General features: G+C 40.3%; 1 protein-coding gene across 7 annotated transcripts in view; it reads left to right on the top strand.

Moving 5' to 3' along the window:
* USP48 (ubiquitin specific peptidase 48) overlaps nt 1–22576 on the top strand; it is a 103863-nt gene that overhangs the window by 61011 nt on the left and 20276 nt on the right. For all 7 annotated transcript variants that reach the window (XM_039474155.2, XM_039474154.2, XM_074380250.1 and 4 more), the window contains 8 exons: nt 4381–4452; nt 13827–13951; nt 14100–14222; nt 14502–14563; nt 14844–14954; nt 16273–16403; nt 17390–17496; nt 19708–19812. In XM_039474155.2, the coding sequence (XP_039330089.1) occupies nt 4381–4452; nt 13827–13951; nt 14100–14222; nt 14502–14563; nt 14844–14954; nt 16273–16403; nt 17390–17496; nt 19708–19812 (836 nt within the window). The remainder of the gene's footprint in view (nt 1–4380; nt 4453–13826; nt 13952–14099; nt 14223–14501; nt 14564–14843; nt 14955–16272; nt 16404–17389; nt 17497–19707; nt 19813–22576) is intronic.

Here is a 22576-nt window from a genome sequence, read left to right as displayed (position 1 = left end):
TGGTCACCTCAGGTGATCTACCTGCACACCTGTGGTCCGAGCTACTCGGGAGACTGAGGCAAGAGAATTGCTTGAACCCAGGAGTTGCAGTTGCAGGTTTTCATGAGCCGAGATTGTGCACAGTGAGATTCTGTCTCCTCCCCCCAAAAAAAAAAAAATAATAATAATAAAATAGGTTTAATACCCATCCATGTAATTTTAAATACAATTTTTATTAAACTACCAGCTTTCAAAAATAGCTTAGAACAAATAAAAGATTTTTAAGCCATTGAAATTCAGCAAGGACTCAGCAACTCACATGTAAAATTTTCCTTTATAACCTGTCATGCTTTGGGCTCAAGCTCTGTCTAGTTAATCACATGCAAAATGAATATTAATTCTGCTGTAGGCTGAGTTTAAAGAAAGGTTAAGTCTACTGCACATTGGCATAGTATATTGTATGCTCAGTACATTTGGGTTTTGGATTATCCGCCACACTGCCTTTGTCAGGTAAATGAGCTTTTTTTTTTTTTTTTGAGACGGAGTTTCACTCTTGTTACCCAGGCTGGAGTGCAATGGCGCGATCTCAGCTAACCGCAGCCTCCGCCTCCTGGGTTCAGGCAATTCTCCTGCCTCAGCCTCCTCATAGGGGTTTCACCATGTTGACCAGGATGGTCTCAGTCTCTTGACTTCATGATCCACCCGCCTCAGTCTCCCAAAGTGCTGGGATTACAGGCTTGAGCCACCGCGCCCGGCCTGCCAGTTTTTATTTATTTTAAATTCTAGAGATGAGGCCAAACTATGTTGCTAAGGCTGGTCTACAACTCCTATGCTGAAGCGATCCTCCCACCTTGGCCTCCCAAAGTACTGGGATTATAGGTGTGAGCCGCTGCACCTGGCCCATTGCTATCATTTTATATTTTATTTGGTATTGATCTTTACATATCACTAGCTTACTTTTTGAGGAAACCAACCCAGTATTAGTTTTAAACTCCTTGAGCTGTGATTGTTAACATTTTCAAACTTGAAAAGTTTTTACTTTTTTTTGTGTTTGTTTCTTGAGATGGAGTTTCACTCTGTTGCCCAGGCTGGAGTGCAGTGGCCTGATCTTGGCTCACTGCAGCCTCTGCCCCAATGCCCCCACCACCCTGGTTCAAGTGATTTTCATGCCTCAGCCTTCCAAGTAGCTGGAATTGCAGGCATGCACCACCATGCCTAACTAATTTTTGTGTTTTAGTAGAGACTGAGTTTCACTATGTTTACCAGGCTGGTCTTGAACTCCCAACCTCATGATCCACTTGCCTTGGCCTCCCAAAGTGTTGGGATTTCAGGTGTGAGTCACCATGCCCAGCTGAGTTGTTTTTTTTTTTTTTTTTTTTTTTAAATTGAAACATTTTATTGTGCTATATAATTCATGAACTTAACATCAATTTGAGTTTTATTGTCCTGTCATTTGAAAAACCATACTATAATTTTAGTGGTTTTAGTGGTAATTATTTATTTACTACTTTTTAAAGCCTCTTTATCTATCAGTGTGCCTTCATCTTTAGTAAAAGTGGATGCCATAATAGAAACTGCCTTCATGTTGGCCTAGCTTAAAACTATTTTTCATGTTTCTTTCATAGTAATATGCCTCTCTTCTTTTCCCGTTAAAAATTTCAAAAGCTTCAGACAGCACAAATATGACAGAGCAGGACTTCAAAGCTTTCCCATCAGATACAATCACTGTAAATAGTGGCTGTTTATAATGGAGCTCATATGGGCACAGTTCTACATCTCTCCCTGTCAAAACATACAGCCTTTTCTTTTAAATTTTTTTTTTTTTTTTTTTTTTTTTTTTTTTTTTTTTTTTAAAGACGGAGTTTCGCTCTTGTTACCCAGGCTGGAGTGCAATGGCGCGATCTCGGCTAACCGCAACCTCCGCCTCCTGGGTTCAGGCAATTCTCCTGCCTCAGCCTCCTAAGTAGCTGGGATTACAGGCATGCGCCACCATGCCCAGCTAATTTTTTTTGTATTTTTAGTACAGACGGGGTTTCACCATGTTGACCAGGATGGTCTCGATCTCTCGACCTCGTCGTGATCCACCCGCCTCGGCGTCCCAAAGTGCTGGGATTACAGGCTTGAGCCACCGCGCCCGGCCTTAAATTTTTTTATTGACTGCATTTTATTTTGTGGATCCATTATGTTCGTCTGGTTCTATTTTAATTTTTTTATGATTAGTATATACACATTGATGTTATGCGGGTCCTTTTGTGTACTGTACTTAACATCATTACAGAATTTTCAGATTATTTCTGAGAAATAAATTCCTGGAAATTGCTGGATCAGAGAATTATAAATATTATAAATTATAAATATTTATAATTGCCACATACTGACCTATAAATTTTTTTCAATACATACGTATTAGGGGGTTCATTTTTGCATGCTTTTGTCAATATAGAGAATACATTAGTCACATCAGGTTTTTTTGTTTTTTGGTTTTTTTTTGAGATGAAGTTTTGCTCTTTTTGCCCAGGTTGAAGTGCAGTGGCTTAACGTTTTTCAAAATATTACTGAGGTTGACCATCTTCTTAGGTTTGAGAAGTGATTTGTATGTGTGACAGAAAAAGAAGAGACAGAATTATCCAGTCATGTTCTTCCTGTGCCCATGTTTAAATTTTACTTTCATGGGCATTTTTACTGTTGGTGGTGGTAATTTGTTTGTTTTGGTTTCTGTTTTTGTTTTGAGACAGGATCTCTCTGTCACCCCACCTGGAGTGCAGTGGCACAGTCGCAACTCCATGCAGCCTCCACCTCATAGGCTCAAGCAGTCCTCTCACCTCAGCTTCCTGAGTAGCTGAGACCCCAGGCATGTGCCACCATGCCCAGATAATTTTTTTTCTATTTTTTTTTTTCTCTTTTTTCCCCCCCCCAGATAATTTTTGTACTTTTTGTAGAGATTGGATTTCGCCATGTTGCTCAGGCTGTCCTCAAACTCCTGGGCTCAGGCGATATGCCTGCCTTGTCTTCTCAAAGTGCTGGGATTATAAGCATGAGCCACTGTCCTTGGCCTCTGCTTCAGTTTTTAAATGACTAGCAAATACTCTTTGTATGCATTAATTGTAGTAAAAAAGGTGTGAAATATTAACCTGGAAAACCCATGGATAATGGTTTCTTCATTTGATTCTGTTCCCAGTAGATACAACTACATATTGATAGTGACACAGTGTAGAAAAGTAGGAAAAGCAGATATTGGAAGAGAAATGTTAACAAGAAAAGCAAAATGTAATGGTCCTCCCTCATGCAAGATCTTACTTTTCATGGTTTCAGTTAACCTGCAGTGAACTGCAGTCTGAAAATATTACATGGAAACTTCCAGAAAACAATTCATAGGTTTTAAATTGCACACTGTTCTGAGTAGTATGATGATATCGTATCTCATGCTGTTCTGCTTCATCCTGCCTGCGACGTGAATTTTCCGTGTCCAGCTTTTCCATGCTATACATGCTACCCACTGGTCACCTGGCAGTCCTCTTGGTGATCAGATTGACTGTAGAAGTGCCTGTGTTCAAGTCACCCTTATTTTACCTAATAATGATCTCAAAGTGGAAGAGTGGTAATGTTGGCAATTCAGGTATGTCAGAAAGAAGCCACAAAGTGCTTCCTTTAAGTGGAAAGGTGGAAGTAAGTTCTTAACTTAAAGAAAGAAAGAAAAAAAAATTGTATGCTGAGGTTGCTAAGATCTGCAGGAACAAATCTGTCTGTGAAATTGTTAAGAAGGAAGAAAATTCATGATAATTTTGTTGTCAAACTTCAAGCTGCAAGTTATGGCCACAGTGTGATAACTGTTAAGATGGAAAAGGCATTAAATTTGTGGGTGGAAGACATGAACAGAAATGTGCCAATGGATTTTTATTGAGTTTGGTAGTATGTGAGGTTTCAGGCATCCATTGGGGTCTTGGAACATATGTCCTCCACTGATCAGCGGGGACGACTATGTTTGATGTTAAAGGTTAAGTCCTTATTTCATTTGCCTTTAAAGCTTTGTGTTCACTCCCTACAAGTGTGGGTAGGTGAAAATGCCATGACATGTAGATGATTAACTTGGCTTATGACACAGTATTCTCAATACCTTAACTAGAATTAATAGAAACATTCCATTTTTTTTTTAATTTAAAAAGGCACATTTTCTTGCATAACCTAAATCTTTAAAAGTTAACTGTCATTGAGATGTTCCTGTTTCCTTTTAAGGGAAAGAAATATAACACTTTTTAGCAGAACTGTGTAGGAATCACTTGGGTCTAATTTTCAGATTTTTAAAGTTTTCTTTGTTCCAAATTGTGCAGCGTAGTATCTCTGCTGCTTTGAAGTTTAAGTACAATAACCGCAGCAGATATCATTTGTATTTCTTTTGAATAGATGAATCAAAGGAAGAAAGAAAAGAAGAGGAGGAGGAATTAAATTTTAATGAAGACATTCTGTGTCCACATGGTAAGCTAGAAGCATAAATGAGTTCTGTTTTATTATCCTTTTTTAGCTTCTACTGCCTGGCTTTCATGCCAGTGTCTCTCACATCTTACCTGGGAAAGAAGTTTTTTCAAATACAGTTTCCCCATATTTAGAGGAAATCTTTGGAGAAAAAACTTCTTCTCACTTGTCCTATTGAAATACTTTTGAATTTGACTTAATGAATTTCAGTTATTTCCCGTAACTGTCATTGTCCAAGTTAAACACTTTGAAAATAGTGCCTGTATGTTTCTTCTTCATCTTCTTAGAGCTATCTGTGGTTTTTTAATTTATTTTATTATTATTTTTTTATCTGTGCAACAAAATCTCGCTCTGTCACTGTCCTTAGTGTAGCCTCAACCTCCTGGGCTCAGCTGAGCCTCCTGCTTTGGGCTCCTGAGTAGCTGGAACCATAGGCATTCGCTGTCACACCCAGCTAATTTTTAAATTGCTTCCCACCTTTGTCTCCCAAAGTGGTGGGATTATAGGCATGAGCCACTGGGGCTCCGCCTGGTTTTGTTTCTTGTTTGTGTATTGACCAGCTGCTGAGTACTATGTGCTAGATAGTCTTAACATACTAAATTCTAAATCCTTATTTAATCCTATGTATTCATGTGTTTTTTTGCTTGTTCTTGGTGAATGCTTTTAATAAGTAGCTTTTACAAGATGATTGTACAAGGGATTCATATATTGGACACAGTTTTCTATTCTAATAGCACTCTGAAAGTCAAGCAGATGTCTCTTTCTCAAAGCTTTCTACTTAATAAGTTCCCCTTCTCACCTTCAAAAAATCTGAGCACTGAGTGCCATAGCTTGCACCTATAATCCCAGCTACTAGGGAGGCTTAGGTAGAAGGGTTGGTTGAGCCCATGATTTTGAGACCAGTCTGGGCAACATAGTAAGACCCTGTTTCTTAAAAAATATTAAGTGGGCTTGGTGGTATGTACCTGCAGTCCCAATTTCTCAGGAGGGTCATGTGAGAGGATCACTTGAGCCACAAATTTGAGGCTAGAGGGAGCTATGATGACCCCCCTGCACTCTAGCCTGGACAGGAGTGCGGTACGCATCTCTTTAAAATAAAATCAATAGGACAATAAATATGACACAGTAAAGTTGACTTGTCAGTGGTTCATTTTGTTAACCCATGTTCATGTATTTCTTGTTATGTGCTAATTTACTGCTAATATTTGGGATTCCTGTTGATCCTAATAAATTTATAATTTTAGTTCTTTCATCAGTTCAGTATGAGCCAGTGGATGGATGATGTCTCATTCTTATCCCTGATGTACACAAGCACTTTTTTTTTTTTTTTTTTTTTTTTTTAAAGCTGGAGTTTCACTCTTGTTGCCCAGGCTGGAGTGCAATGGCGTGATCTCATCTCTCTGCAACCTCTGCCTCCTGGGTTTAAGTGATTCTCCTGCCTCAGCCTCCTGAGTAGCTGGGATTACAGGCATGCATGACCACAGCCAGCTAATTTTTTGTATTTTTTAGAAGAGACTGGGTTTCACCATGTTGGTTAGGCTGGTCCTGAACTGACTTCGTGATCTGCCTGCCTTGACCTCCCAAAGTGCTGGGATTACAGGTGTGAACCACCGCACCTAGCCCACAGTAACACTTTTATATGAAGTGCCCTTGATGACACTAGTGATGATTGTCACTAGAGTGGTACTTGCATTCTGGATTATCTCACTGCACTGTAGCTTGCTAGGTAAGTGGCATTCCCATTTATAGGCCACACAACTAGGAAGGGGCTACAGTGGAGTGTACCTTTGGGTCTTGGTCTCTGTGGATCCCCAGTTCCTCTGTTCTTTTCTGTCATATCACCCTGTCTACCAGTTGACCTTTTACACTACAGGTACACAGCAGGAGAAGGTGAGCTGACCTTGTGAGTGCTGAATAGCATGAGGAAATGAACAGGGGAAGAAAGTTTGGGTGAATAGCTAAAAGGAGGTGTCGTTTTTAGTGACGCTCACATATCACCTTTTCTAACCTTCACAGCACAGATCAGTGCCTCCACATTGACAGTTGAAGCATCTGTGGCAAAATACTGTTTCATGCTTGGTGCTACCAACTGGTTAAAACAGTGCTGGAACTTAGATTGTCTTCATGCTCCTCAGCTCACTAACCTTTACTCTTCCGGCCCACCTCTGACCACGTTATTTCAGTACTGACAGTTTTGACCACAAAGCATGGCAAAGCTGAATGTCATTTCAGGACACATGCTGTACTCTCCACCCTGTCAGAAATTGTACATAACAGGCCAGGTACGGTGGCTCACACCTTTAATCCCAGCACTTTGGGAAGCCAAGGTGGGAGGGTCACTTGAGTCCAGGAATTTGAGACTAGCTTGGCCGTCATGGCAAGACCCCCATCTCTACAAAAATATCAAGAAATTAGCCTGGAGTGGTGATGCTGTGCACCTGTGGTCCCAGCTACATGAGAGACTGCATTGACAAGGTTACCTGAGCTCAGGAGGTTGAGGCTGCAGTGAGCCATATTTGCATGCCGCTGTGCTTTCAGCCTGTGTGACAGAGCAAGACGTTGTCTCAAAATAAAATTAAAGAAAAAGAAAGGGAGAAAGAGCGAGAGAGAGAGAAAGGAAGAGAGAGAGAAGGGAAGGAAGAAGGGAAAGAGAGGGAGGGAAGGAAGGAAATGGAGGAAGGAAAAGAGAGGGAGAAAGGCAGAGAAAGGAAGAAGGAAAGAAGGAAATAAATTGTATCCAAGGGCTGTTATTTTTGTAGGCCGTTGTCTTGATCTGTAACTCTAGTGCTTTGATGCCATACTTTGTTCTCTAGTTTAATTTTAAAGGATAGTTTTCTACCTTTGTTTTTGTGTTACATTATCTGTCAGTGTACCATGTGTCCAGGATGAAATTTTTCTAGTTTAGGATACCTTGCCTTACTTAAGAAATTCACTTTACTTACTAAAGTGCTTATATTAAAACCTCTTTCTGGAGGTGTACTGATGATGTTGGTAGGAGGAGGATTATAGTGGACAATTACGGAATGTTTACCATTTGCCTTTAGTTTTCTGCATTTATAAATATTAACTCACTTAATCTTTTTTTTTGAGATGGAGTCTCACTCTGTCGCCCAGCTGGAATGCAGTGGTGCAATATCTCAGCTCACTCCAACCTCCACCTCCTGAGTTCAACTGATTCTTCTGCTTTAGCCTCCCAAGTAGCTGGGACTACAGTTGTGCGCCACCACTCCTAGTTAATTTTTGTATTTTTAGTAGAGATGGTTGTGTTTTTAGTAGAGATGGTTAGTAGAGATGTTGTCCAAACTGGTCTTGAACTCTTAACCTCAGCTGATCTGCTTGCCTCAGCCTCCCAAAGTGCTGGAATTACAGGCATGAGCCATAGTGCCTGGCCAACTCACTTAATCTTGTAACAACCCTGTGTTATCAGTATATTACAGGCGTCCCCAAACTGCGACCCCCTGAGGCCATTTATCCAGCCCCCCGCCGCACTTCAGGAAGGGGCACCTCTTTCATTGGTGGTCAGTGAGAGGAACACAGTATGTGGTGGCCCTCCAACGGTCTGAGGGACAGTGAACTGGCCCCCCTGTGTAAAAAGTTTGAGGACACTTGGTATATTATCACATTGATTGTACTGATGAGTAAGTAAACTGAGGCATGGAAAGGCAAGAGTCACCTGTCTTGATCACCACACTGAATGGATAGTTTTTCCTAGGTTTTTAATTGTCTGTTGGAAATATTTTTTCTGTGAACATTTGAGAGACTTTTGTAGTACTGCTCTGGGTGTACCATTCAAAAGTCCAAAGCCATTGTTTATAGGTAATTTTTCTCCACTTCAGTTTCTGGTAGACTTGTAAGATCTTTGTCCCCAGTGTTGTATGGGTTCATTTATTATGCTAGGCACTCTGTGGAAGCCAAGTGTGTCTTGGAGGGTCTTGGTGACAGCTTCACTAGTTTGCTGCCCTGGCCAGCATGTTTCACTGGGAAATTCCAGTGGCAGTGTCTGCTATTGGGCCACTAAGGTTTTTCCGTAAGCATCTTTCGTTTGCCTGCCTGGAAAATTCAGACCTGCTATCACTCTTCTGAAGATGTGGAGAGAAGAGGACTTAAGAGTTCCTGCATTCAGTAGTGGAAAGGTTTAATTATCCCTGTCTCAGCTTGTCACCTCATTCGTCTCTGCGTTTTGTGTCCCCTGTGCAGGGGCCTTAGGTTTTGTTGTCCAAGAATAAGCATGTAGTCCTTTGTGGCTAGAGGGGACAGTGATCTCAAGGGCAGAGAAGGGGACTGAGCATCTGACTACGTACCTCTTAAATAGACTTTCCATCCCTTCTCTCATTTTAGTTTAGTTTTTTTTTTTTTTTTTTTTTTAAGACGGAGTTTCACTCTTGTTGCCCAGGCTGGAGTGCAATGGCACGATCTCACAATCTCGGCTCACCGCAACCTCCGCCTCCTGGGTTCAGGCAATTCTCCTGTCTCAGCCTCCTGAGTAGCTGGGATTACAGGCACCCACCATCATGCCCAGCTAATTTTTTGTATTTTTTAGTAGAGACAGGGTTTCACCATGTTGACCAGGGTGGTCTCTATCTCTTGACCTCATGATGATCCACCCGCCTTCGGCCTCCCAAAGTGCTGGGATTACAGGCTTGAGCCACCACGCCTGGCCCCCTTCTCTCATTTTAATAAATCCCTACCTTTACTTCACGAGCCCCCAATTCTTGGGTCTGTGGAGACAGTTCTGCATTGTAGTAAATCTGGCTACGTCTTGACTTTTGCCAACTTAGAGTTAGTTTTTTTTTTTTTTTTTTTTTTTTCTTTGAGACGGAGTTTTGCTCTTGTTACCCGGGCTGGAGTGCAATGGCGCGATCTCGGCTCACCGCAGCCTCCGCCTCCTGGGCTCAGGCAATTCTCCTGCCTCAGCCTCCCGAGTAGCTGGGACTACAGGCACGCGCCACCATGCCCAGCTAATTTTTTGTATTTTTAGTAGAGACGGGGTTTCACCATGTTGACCAGGATGGTCTCGATCTCTTGACCTCGTGATCCACCCGCCTTGGCCTCCCAAAGTGCTGGGATTACAGGCTTGAGCCACCGCGCCCGGCTTAGAGTTAGTTTTTTTAAATTGTGTCGCATTCACCTTCTTTGAAACCCTTGTAATTTTTATCCCTGTTGTTCCTTCTATTTTCTTCATCATTGTAGCTATATGTCTTTTTTTGTTGTTAATGACTCCGTTGGTGTGGTGGTTCACATCTTTAATCTCAGCACTTTAAGAGGTTGAGGCATTTGAGAGCAGCCTGGGCAACATAGTGAGACCCATCTCTATTTAAAAAATAAAATAAAAATTAGCTAGGCAAAGTGGAATGCGCCTGTATTCCTAGATGCTCAAGAAGCTGAGGCAGGAGCATTGCTTGAGCCCAGGAGACTATGATTACAGTGAGCTATGATCACACCACTGCACTTTAGCCTGGGTGACAGAGTGAGTGAGATCCTATCTCTAAAAATAAAAGTTTTTTAAAAAAATTCTTTATTGTGATTTAATGATGTTTAATGTGATGTGATTTAATGATGTTTCTAAAGTCTTGTATGTAGTTGATATATCGCAGATTTTGTGTGAATTAATTATTGAATTATATTCCATTGGAAGATTTACTATTGTAGAGTTCAGTATTTGCTGCAGATACCAAGCTTTATAATATAGATAGTATATGTATCAAGCTTTCTTATCCATTTTACTTTGTATTCCTTTAAGTGATGCTTTTGTTACTTTGTAACAAAATACTTTGTATTTTGTACTTATAAATACTTTGTATTTTTTAAGTGTTACCTTGTATATCTTGTTTATTACACCTAGTTTGCTTGATGATGACTGTGTTTTGTTTTATTATTTTGAAAGTACAGTACTTCTTGAGCTGTCCTGAGGTCCAAATTCTTATATACAGTTTGAGCTAGATTTAGGGTGAGGGGTTGAGGGTCATTTATCCAGATTCTGAATTCATTGTTAACTAGATTTCTCTTTATAGCAAAAGAATCTTTGGATTTAGTGAATTGAATCTCTCTTGACTGGTTTGATCTTGTTTTGGGAGGTATTGCTCATAGAATGGATATAGTTGATTGGCTTCCTCTTAAAATTTAAGAAATAACATTATTCATTGCAGGATACAAGTTTAATTTCTAACAATTTATATGTCACAGTGAAAAGAACAACCCAAATTTAATTAACTGTTTTGAGGTCATAGACAATATTCAAGTATATTTATTTCATTGTCATTAATTACATTAATATCAGCAAATAGTAATGATATATTAACTACTATGGTAATAATTTTTAGAATGATGGGAAATTAAATTTAGAAACTCAGCTAAGAAGTAAAATGAAAAGGACTATGGCAGCCAGGTACGGTGGCTCAAGCCTGTAATCCCAGCACTTTGGGAGGCCGAGGCGGGTGGATCACGAGGTCAAGAGATCGAGACCATCCCGGTCAACATAGTGAAACCCCGTCTGAATACTAAAAATACAAAAACTTAGCTGGGCGTGGTGGCACGTGCCTGTAATCCCAGCTACTCAGGAGGCTGAGGCAGGAGAATTGCCTGAACCTCCGGAGGCGGAGGTTGCGGTGAGCTGAGATCGTGCCATTGCACTCCAGCCTGGGTAACAAGAGCGAAACTCCGTCTCAAAAAAAAAAAAAAGAAGAAGAAGAAAAAAAAATGAAGGACTATATTTATGATCAACTAGACTATAGTAAAATGACTAATATTATTCGGATTTCAGAAATGAATTTGGGTTGTTCTTTCCTAATCATATGAGAAACGCTTATCCCACATAAAAGCCAGTCACTACCTAAAAGTTCCCCCACATGAAAATGAACCATGTAGCCACAATGGCTGGGTCTCCTCTGTTCATTGCATAGTAAAGTATGAGTGTGTGTTTGCATTACTGTTTCCTCAAAGCCGAATGGGGTTACACCACACACAAACAATCTTTTTTTTTTTTTTTAAAGCATAAAACGGCAATCATTTAAATATTATAGTTGCCATAGACTTCTTTCAAAATTAGGTCATGGAAATTTACCTTAATCTTTTTTATGGTTACATTGTATTTCACCATAAGGCCTTAATAAATTAAGGTTTGATAATCCAATTAACTTTTTCTTTCATTTTTAAAAAATAAATTCCCTAGTTGTGTCTGAGGATGGGTATGGTATGTTAGAATAAGTTTTCATAGACTCATGGGAAATTTAAATAACAGTCTACCCAGAAAGCAAATACATGTTTACATTGTGACCTCATTTCTCTAGTAACAAGTTTATTAAAGCAAAATAATCCTTTGAGGATTATTCAAAGCTCCAGAAGATGTGAGGGGTAGAAGTTCAGTTGCATTTTGAGGTTTTACAAATTATTGGGACCGTGGAACAGTGGGTTATGCTTATAATTCCAGCATTTTTGGAGGCTAAGGAGGGAGGATTGCATAAAACCAGAAGTTCGAGAGACTCCCTCTCTACAAAATAAAAATAAAATATTAGCCAGGCATGGTGGCTGATATGAGCCTGTTATCCCAGCTACTCAGGAGGCTAAGGCAGGAAGATTGCTTGAGCCCAGGAGGTTGAGGCTGGCATCATGCCACTGCACTCCAGCCTGGGCAACAGAATGAGACTCTATTTTCTAATAAATTAAAAAAAATTTTTTTTTAAAGTATCTTGTGGGGTTCAAATGAGCTATAGACCTGGGTTTGTTGTTGTTGTTGTTGTTGTTGTTGTTGTTGTTGGTGGTGGTGGTGGTGGTGGTGGTGGTGTGTGTGTGTGTGTTTTCCTTAGATGGAGTCATGCTCTTGTCACCCAGGCTGGAGTACAATGGCAGGATCTTGGCTCACTGCAACCTCTACTTCCCAGGTTCAAGCACTTCTCCTGCCTCAGCCTCCCGACTAGCTGGGATTACAGGCACCTTCCTCCATGCCCAGCTAATTTTTGTGTCTTTGGTAAAGATAGAGTTTCACCATGCTAGCCAGGCTGGTCTCGAACTCCTGACCTCGTGATCTGCTCACCTCAGCCTCCCAAAGTGCTGGGATTACAGGCGTGAACCACCATGCCCAGCCTGAGATCTGTTTTGTTTTTGTTTTTGTTTTTTGAGATGAAGTCTCTCTCTGTGGCCCCCAGGCTGAAGTGTAGTGGTGCTTATCTTGGCTCACTGCACCTCTGCATCCCAGACTGAAGTGATCCTCCTGCCTCAGTGTCCCTAGTAGCTGGGATTACAGGCAAGCACCACCATATGTGACTAATTTTGGTGTTTTTAGTAGAGACAGGGTTTCATCATGTTGGCCAGGCTGGTCTCAAAGTCCTAACAAGTGATCCACCTGCCTTGGCCTCCCAAAGTTCTGGGATTATAGGAGCAAGCCACTGTGCCTGGCCTATAGACCTGGTTTTGTATCCCAGCTTTATTACTTGCTAGTTTTACTCTCCCTGGTTATATTCATTTTTCTAAATGCATTTATTATGTAAAGTGTAGGACATATTTAGAAAGCCCCTGGCTTATTACTCTTAATAAATCTGTAGGTACTTTGCTAATGGGCACAGAAACAAACATAACTTGAGAAATTTAGATTGTTTTCTGGGTAATGACTGATACGGGTAGATAAGTGAAGTTCACTAATTTATCACTTAGAAACAGCTGTAACTATAGTAAATATAACCGCAAGTGGCACCAGAGGAGAAAGGCCCTGGAAGAGTGGCAGTGACTAGCATTATTTCTATTGTCTTCTGGGATTTTTGAAGATTGAAGGGGATCTTCAAAACAAATTGCAAACAAGTTGTTGCTTGACTGGAGATGGTTTTCAGATTGAACATTAGATTGCTTTATCTTCTATTTGAATTGATAACAATGGTCCTGTGATGGCTGGGCACAGATTTAAAATATTTTAATGCAGTATGATTTCAAGATTAGTCAAATGGGAGACAATAAAGTCTGTAGGAAATGATAACCTTTGAGTGTGGGATAGGTATAATTTTGTTAAGCAGCTCCTGCTTTGACACAGAGGTCCCAGGACTCCTGGAATCCCATTTTTGGCTACTTCCTCCCTTGCAGAGAGAAAGATAGAAAATGCACGGTTTTAGCTTTGTACATTTCTTTTTATCTCGTGATTTTTTTTTTTTTTTTTTTTTTTTGACCACAGACCTAGATTCAGGACATAAAATTGAGGTTAATAGCTACCTCCTTTAGTAATAAAATGAAATTGGAAATTCACAAATTTTTGAAAACAGAGCGAGAAATACAACACTTTTAGCAAAGCAAGAAATGAACACCTATGGATTTTCATTAAGTTTAAGAAATAGGAAATAGTTAATGACTTTTTTCCAACTGTTTTTTCTTAAATATATGTCTTATTTTTAATTCAGGTGAGTTATGCATATCTGAAAATGAAAGAAGGCTTGTTTCTAAAGAGGCTTGGAGCAAACTGCAGCAGTACTTTCCAAAGGCTCCTGAGTTTCCAAGTTACAAAGAGTGCTGTTCACAGTGCAAGGTACTGAATGCTGCTGACATCTGGGAAAATGGCTTGACAGCTCCCTGGGTTGACTTCCCAGGGGAATTCAACTTCTGCCGGGGGTGTAGGGAGGAGGCAAGTCATGTGCTGTCAGCAGGAGACAGTTGATTGCTTCATTCTCTTTCAGATTTTAGAAAGAGAAGGGGAAGAAAATGAAGCCTTACATAAGATGATTGCAAACGAGCAAAAGACTTCTCTCCCAAATTTGTTCCAGGATAAAAACAGACCGTGTCTCAGTAACTGGCCAGAGGTATAATGATTCCCACAAAGGAAAGAATGCATCTTTTCTTTTTAAGCCCCTTGCCAAGTTCCCAATGAGCTATTTCAGAACAACCCAGAACTTCTCATATTCTCGTTTGTTTAGTTATCTAACCAGGGGATTTACTCCAGCCTGCTATTTTTTGGTAGAGGACTGTGTTTTCACTTTATTTATAAAACTTGAATAAGGATAACCAAAGTATATTATAAAGAATTTGTGTTAAGAAGGCGGTGAATTGACGGATACTGTTTTGTGATTTTTGTGTTCTAGGATACAGATGTCCTCTATATCGTGTCTCAGTTCTTTGTAGAAGAGTGGCGGAAATTTGTTAGGTAGAAACAAAACATGTTTTATTTCCTTTATTGTTGTTATTGTTTGGTTGACTGGTATTTTTTTAAGATTTTGTGGATTCTGTTTGTGGTACCCTTCATAGTTACTTTCACCAGCACACACTGAAAGCTTTCTTTTCTATTAAGTGAATAGTCCTAAGAAAGACATGTAATTACTAATATTTTCTTAGATATATCTCTGATTTTGAAATAATTATTTAAAATCTTCTCTTTCATCATGCAGTAATTAGGTATATTTCTCCTCCTTGTCTCATTTGAGTAGAAAGCCTGCAAGGTGCAGCCCTGTGTCATCTGTTGGGAACAGCGCTCTTTTGTGTCCCCATGGGGGCCTCATGTTTACATTTGCTTCCATGACCAAAGAAGATTCTAAACTGTGAGTTCCTTCTCTTCATGTGATTTTTTTTTTTTTCTTTCTAAACTTTTTGATGATTAATAAAGTATGTTTAGGAAATTTCTCATCTAACATAGTCTATTTTAAGAATTTAGTCCTTTGCTGAATTGTGGGGTTTTTTCCCCCCCTTTTAAAAGAAAAAGACTACTTCTCCAGGAAAGACAAGAGACCACCTGAGGCCATTTGTCTTTTTGCTCATTCCTTGTCCCTCTTGGAGACAACACAGCCACCCTTTCTTCTCCCACCTTCCCCCTGCTGGTGACCAGCACTGTGACTTCTTTTCCAGAATCACAGAATCAACATGGTCTTGGTTGTAGGTTTTTTCCTGCAGCTGCCAGTCGTCAGACAATTAGAGGAGGATAGCAGGGTGGCAGAGCAAAGCCACTGCACTGGTCATCTGGAATCCTAGGGTCTTAGAACCAAAATTTTATTCCATGCTTTAAGTACTTTTAGAGGTGTTTGTTCATCTGTGAATTTCTCCCTTGATGTTGCCAAAAATAATTATATAAGAGAATGTAGAATACCTCCAACATTGTCAGAAAATCAGGAAAAGGAAATTGAAAGACATAAATAAAAATGCCTTTGGGGTTCAGCTAGAGTTTTATTATTCATATTTTAGTACTTTAACATCATTTAAGGGAGTTCAGAGTTCATCTGTTCTTCCACGTTTTCTACCTACCTCTTTCTCCCTCTCTGCTCCCCTCCTTTCCTGTTGCTCTCTCACTCTCTTCACTCCCTCCCTTTCTTCCTGTCATTGTTATTGTTGCAAATGTCAGACTTTCGGGAAAATATCTATACCAATAAACAAATGTGCGTTACCAGTTTAAAAGTTAAATGGTTGAGATATGATCAAAGACCCCTCAGTGCTTATCCTTCTGTGTCTGCTTCTCTCTCTTTATCCCTCTCTTCCTCTCACAATAGCCACTGTCCTGAATTTAAAATTTATCTGTCTCGGAAAGTATTCCTTAAAAAAAAAAAAAAGCACATAATGTCTTGCATATTTAAAACTTTTTATATAAATGGCATCATACTGTATTTATGCTTCTGCAACTAACTTATTTTACTCAATTATGTTTTTGAGATCTAACCATGTTGATTCGTGTAATTCCAGTTCATTTAGTTTTGTTGCTGTGGTAACATTCCTTTGTATGAAAAACTATTCTTCATGATATGTATCTTTTCCCTCTAATTCCTTTTGATTAAATATTAGTGTTGATGGTTATGGTCTAGTAGAGTAATGTATTATGTTATTTCTCTTAATCTCCATGTGTCTTAAGGCATGTTGTGTTTTTTTGCACAGTATAGCTCTCATATGGCCCAGCGAGTGGCAAATGATACAAAAGCTCTTTGTTGTGGATCATGTAATTAAAATCACAAGAATTGAAGTGGGAGATGTAAATCCTTCAGAAACACAGTATATTTCTGAGCCTAGTAAGTTTTCATATTGCTTTTGGTTTCTATAGTTAAGAGCTGCCATTTTAAGAAGAAAGGGTATGTCAGTGTTGTCTGCTTTAAAGTTAAAGATCATGTGGTGGTCCAAACTCCCTAGGTTGAAATTCTTTTATGATCATCTCATTATTTGTATGTTTATTTATGAACAATAAAGTGATTTCCTTATCATTTGCATGTAATAGAATATAACAGTTAATTGAAAATATAATTAATAATTTGGGCCACCACACTAGCTCATACCTATGATCCTAATACTTTGAGAGACTGAGGTGGAAGGATTGCTTAAGGCCAGGAGTTTGAGACCAGCCTGAGCAAGACCCCATCTCTACAAAATAATAAAAATGTAGCACACATCTGTAATCTGAGCTACTTGCTGGGAGGCTGAGTCTGTAGGACAGCTTGAGCCCAGAAGTTTGAGGCTACAGTGAGCTATGATTATACCACTGCACCCCAGCCTGGTTGACACACCAAGACCTCGTCTCAAAAAAAAGAAATGTTATTAAGAGTTTAATGAGCCGGGCGCTGTGGCTCAAGCCTGTAATCCCAGCACTTTGGGAGGCCGAGGCGGGTGGATCACGAGGTCAAGAGATGGAGACCATCCTGGTCAACATGGTGAAACCTCGTCTCTACTAAAAATACAAAAACTTAGCTGGGCATGGTGGCACGTGCCTGTAATCCCAGCTACTCAGGAGGCTGAGGCAGGAGAATTGCCTGAACCCAGGAGGCGGAGGTTGCGGTGAGCCAAGATCGCGCCATTGCACTCCAGCCTGGGTAACAAGAGTGAAACTCCATCTCAAAAAAAAAAAAAAAAGAGTTTAATGAATATACACTAGTAACTTTGATATATGTTTTTTTTTTCTTTTTTTTCTTAGCCACAAGATTAGAAGATATATGTTCTTAGATCTTTGATTCTTTAACAGTGATTCCTCAGCCACTTCTGTTTTCCCTTTTTGTTTTTTCCAAAGAACTCTGTCCAGAATGCAGAGAAGGCTTACTGTGCCAGCAGCAGAGGGACCTGCGTGAGTACACTCAAGCCACCATCTATGTCCATAAAGTTGTGGATAATAAAAAGGTACTGGTCCCTCTTGTGGTGATGACTAGTAATGATCAAGCATGCTCTGACTTGATTTGCTCTTGTATTTGCACTAAGGGTCTGCCTACAACTGCATTTTTCTTCCTTCAGAATGGTTTGGCATCAGAATTGAAATTGGACAACAATTGAAAATGAACAGTTGTGTGATCATATTTAGTCTGTTAATAATTGATACATAGATATTTATTGAATGTCAGCTGTGTGCCAGGAATGGTCCCAGTGCTGGAGGTAACAATGATAAAGAAGGCAGGTATAATACCTGCTCTCAAAATTATAGGTACCTAGTGAGGAAGATCAGGAATAAACTGTAAATTCATATGATTTCACACAGAAATGATTGTTTTGAAGGAAGTTTAGCAGGTTAAAGTGGAAGTTAGTGTTAGATAGGGGGACAGGAGAGGAGGCTTGGAGAAGTAGTTGTGTTTACCTAAGCCCCTAACTGTCAGAGATGCAGCCTGGGAAGTGTGTTCCAGGCAAAGAATGCAAAGGTCAAAAGGATAAGCCTGTTGTGCTTATGCAGCAGACTGAAAACCATTGCACCTGAAACAGTGTTGTCCAATAGAGCTTTCCGTGGCAATCAACAGATTCTAGGTTCTGTATCTGTGCTGCACACTGCAGTAGTCACTGGCCATGTGTGGCTGTGGAGTGTTTGACGTAGCTCGTGTGACTGAAGAATTCAGTTTTAGTTGATTTGAAGTTAAATAGCTATATATGGCTAATGGTTACCCTAGAGTGGCTATTGCTGGTCTAGAATAAAGTTTTTTCCAAGAAGGTATCATGATATGGAATGAGCGACCCATACTCTTTTAGGTTTTATACATCATACCAAGGATTTGGTTTTATTCCCAGTGTAGGTATAAGCCCCTGGAGAGTTTCAATCAAGGCCATGATATGATCTGATTTATAGTTTAAAAGAAGTCACCCTGGCTATAGTGTTTGGAATTGCTGTGAGGGCCTAATGGGAATAAGAGAGGCCAGTTAGAGCCTCTTGCACTGACCTGCAAGGATAGGTGAAATCAACTGGATGTATTTAGGAAGTAAGGGTGTTAATACTTGCTTGGATTGGATTTCCAAGCATTTTTATTATATTAGGGATGGCTCTTGGGTAGATCCTGACCCAGATCTCTAGATAGTTTAATAATTTAATTCCATGGTTTTGGGATTAAAGACAAAATGGAATACATTTAATTTGATGTTGGTTTTCAAACACATTGTTTAGAAGAGTAACTTACAAATTATGCTCTGGAGGCCGAGGGTTCTGCTTTACAAGTCAAATAAACTAAGGCCTTCATTACCTAATTTGCTGAGAAAATGAAGTTAATGAGTATAAATGTCTCTGTTTCTCTCTCTAGAATTTTCTTAAATCTTTTGTTCTCTATCATAAAATACTATTCAAATTAGCTAAAGTTTCATTGTAGTTTAATAGCAGTATTTCATAGTGTTCTGCAAGGGATCACTTCTTCTTTCTTTCATTTTCTCAATTCTTTTTTTTTTGGGGGGGACGGAGTTTTGCTTTTGTTACCCAGGCTGGAGTGCAATGGTGCGATCTTGGCTCACCGCAACCTCCGCCTCCTGGGTTCAGGCAATTCTCCTGCCTCAGCCTCCTGAGTAGCTGGGATTAAGGCACGCGCCACCACGCACAGCTAATGTTTTGTATTTTTAGTAGAGACGGGGTTTCACCATGTTGACCAGGATGGTCTCGATCTCTTGACCTCGTGATCCACCCGCCTCGGCCTCCCAAAGTGCTGGGATTACAGGCTTGAGCCACCGCGTCTGGCCATTTTCTCAGTTCTTAAAGAGCATACGACTCCTGCCACCTGAATAGTTTGAGAACTTGAAAAGGCTTGGCAATCAGTATGCTCGGGAAGGTGTCAGGCACCTTCAAACTTCTGTAAAGTTAACATCATTGTACAAGATTGATAATAATAACTGCTCTGCAGAGACTTCTTAAATGTATGTTGAACACTTTAAATACTACAAGAATAAGAAATAGGGTAAAAAAACTAACATGTTTAAAGAGCATAGAATACCAAGAAGGCTTAATTCTTCATCTGCTCTCCAGTCTATAGTCCTACCATGTTAAAAGCATTCCTACCCTTGATAAAGGTTGCCTGTCCCAGCCCCCACATCCTCCATAGCATGCCTTCCTAGGGTCTGACCTACTTCTCTTTGTTGTCCTGGCACATTCAGGTGATGAAGGATTCGGCTCCAGAGCTGAACGTGAGTAGTTCTGAAACAGAGGAGGACAAGGAAGAAGCTAAACCAGATGGAGAAAAAGATCCAGACTTCAATCAAGTACGAGTTGAAGCTGCTTTTCATTGTTTTACTTTCTGCTGTTCTCATAGAGCAGCTACTCGAAGCCCCTGGGCATTTCTCTGTACCCTATATGGGTTATTCATTCTTTTTTTTTTTTTTTGAGACGGAGTTTCGCTCTTGTTACCCAGGCTGGAGTGCAATGGCGCGATCTCGGCTCACCGCAACCTCCGCCTCCTGGGTTCAGGCAATTCTCCTGCCTCAGCCTCCTGAGTAGCTGGGATTACAGGCACGTGCCACCATGCCCAGCTAATTTTTTGTATTTTTAATAAAGACGGGGTTTCACCATGTTGACCAGGATGGTCTTGATCTCTCGACCTCGTGATCCACCCGCCTCGGCCTCCCAAAGTGCTGGGATTACAGGCTTGAGCCACCGCGCCCGGCCGGGTTATTCATTCTTAGCTCCCATCCTTGTCTTTCCTTTCTCTCTCCTTAGTTTTGGTGGCATGCTGCAGCTGTCCTGACTTCTCATGAAAAGCCATGGGCCACATGATTTCAGAATGAATATAGTTCTTGCTATTAAGTTAAAAAAGGCTAAAATGCAATGTAATTATTAAATTTTTTAGCTGAGAAAGAAGACTAAAACAAGACACATATCAAGGCTGGGCGTGGTGGCTCATGCCTGTAATCCCAGCAGTTTGGGAGGCCGAGGTAGGTAAATTGCCTGAGGTCAGGAGTTTGAGACCAGGCTGGCCAACATGGTGAAACTCCGTCTCTACTAAAAACACAAAAAAATTAGCCAGGTATGGTGGCACATGCCTGTAATCCCAGCTGGGAGGCTGAGGAAGGAGAATTGCTTGAACCCAGGAGGCAGAGGTTGCAGTGAGCCGAGGTTGTGCCGTTGCACTCCAGCCTGGGTAACAAAGCAAGACTGTGTCTCAAAACAAACAAACAACAAGACAAATATCTTGGTTTGTTGCTCATTCAGAAACTTTATGAAAAACTTATTTAACTCAGATATTCTCATTACAAACAATAACCTTAATGGAGTATGTAAAGTCTCTAATTAAGATGTTAATCAAATCATCAGATGAGCTGATGCATTAGTCTTTCATTTTTCATTGTAGCACACTTTAGATTCTTCTAACATGAACTGTTTTCTGGGCTGGGTGTGGTGGCTCACACTTGAAATTGCAGCCCTTCAGGAGGCCAAGGCTGGAAGATCACTCAAGGCCAGGAATTTGAGGCCAATCTGGGCAATATAGCAAGATCTCATCTCTACAGGAAATAAAAAACTAGCTGGACATGGTGGCATGTGCCTGTAGTCCCAGCTACTCTGGAGGCTGAGGCGGGAGGATCGCTTGGGCCCAGGAGTTCGAGGCTACAGTGAGCTATGATTGTGCCACTGTACTCCAGCCTGGGCAACAGAGTGAGAGACCCTGTCTCAGATAAAATAAATTAAAAAAAAAAAAATGTTCGGACTGTTTTCTGTTAGGGTTTTCTTATTTCGTTGGCTTGAATATATTCTGCGTATTCATGGTGAAAATTTAGAAGATTGTCTTTTTATTTGTTTTTTTAATTTTAGACAGAGTGTTGCCCTGTTGCCCAGGCTGGAATGCAGTGATATGATCTCAGCTCACTGCAACCTCTGCCTCCTGGGTTCAACCGATTCTTCTGCCTCAGCCTCCAAGTAGCTGACATCACAGGCACACGCCACCATGCCCGACTAAGTTGTTGTGTCTTTAGTAGAGACGGGGTTTCACCATGTTGGCCAGAATGGTCTCAAACTCCTGACCTTGTGATCCGCCTGCCTCTGGCTCCCAAAGTAGTGGGATTACGTATGTTAGCCACTGTCTCAAAAATTGTCTTTTGAGAATAGGAAATCACATGGGAATATGGTTAATGTAGGTGGAGATAAGTTTCAGCTTCTCAAAACGTCAGACCCCCACATTGGAGGATATTTTGTACTTTAAACTCATGGATTTTCTACTCTAGTTAAAGTTTTATTTTTAACAGATGAGATGTTTGTTTTCTGTCTTTACTACTAAAATACTGTAGTGAAATTATGGATAGTGTTCTCCCTGAAAGAATAAAAGTGTTATAATAGCCATCTGCTGCATCTGTGACAGAGCAGCGGTATCTGGGCTTGTTGGCCTATCTGCACACTGATACTGTTACTTCATTTTTAACATGGATTAAGAGAGTCTGAAAAGCCCTCTTGATTTGAGTCTTGGTGTCCCCGAAGTAAATGTTACTTGTGGTTTCCCAACTGGTGTAAAAGAGATATCAGCATTTGTTTTCCATGGCTTATTGGAGCTCATAAAATAAACTCAAAACACCTATGAAGAAGCAAAATCATGCAGTTTGTGACAATGCTCAGCCACTCTTGTCCTTCCCAATCTGTATTTCATTCAGTCAGTCAGCACTGGAGGGACCTTTGCTTCAGTGCTAACCAAATCTGTACACTTTATGAGATTGCAGGTTTTCAGTTTAAAGGCGGTATTTTTCTATAATAAATGATACCCTTATTAAACTCAGTGTGCATATATATGTCTTGTGTTCCTTGGTGTAAGGAACAGGAAAAAGAAGGGCAGCAAAATCACATCTGCAGACTCTTGTCGAGACGTATTAGTCAACTCAGTACTAACATGTCTTGACAAGTGTTTGCAGAAGTGACTTTGCTGCTCCTCTTTACCCTGTTGTCAACTCTGTTTTCATGTCCCCATCTCTGTGGTCTATAGAAGCCATCTTTCAAGCAACATTTGTGCAAACTAGATTGTTTGCTTTTTAGTCAATAATATTAAAA

The sequence above is a fragment of the Saimiri boliviensis genome, chromosome 11, assembly GCF_048565385.1.
Source record: "Saimiri boliviensis isolate mSaiBol1 chromosome 11, mSaiBol1.pri, whole genome shotgun sequence".
NCBI lineage: Eukaryota > Metazoa > Chordata > Mammalia > Primates > Cebidae > Saimiri > Saimiri boliviensis.
Note: the sequence above shows the minus strand (reverse complement) of the source record. Positions and strands in the feature narration are given on the sequence as shown.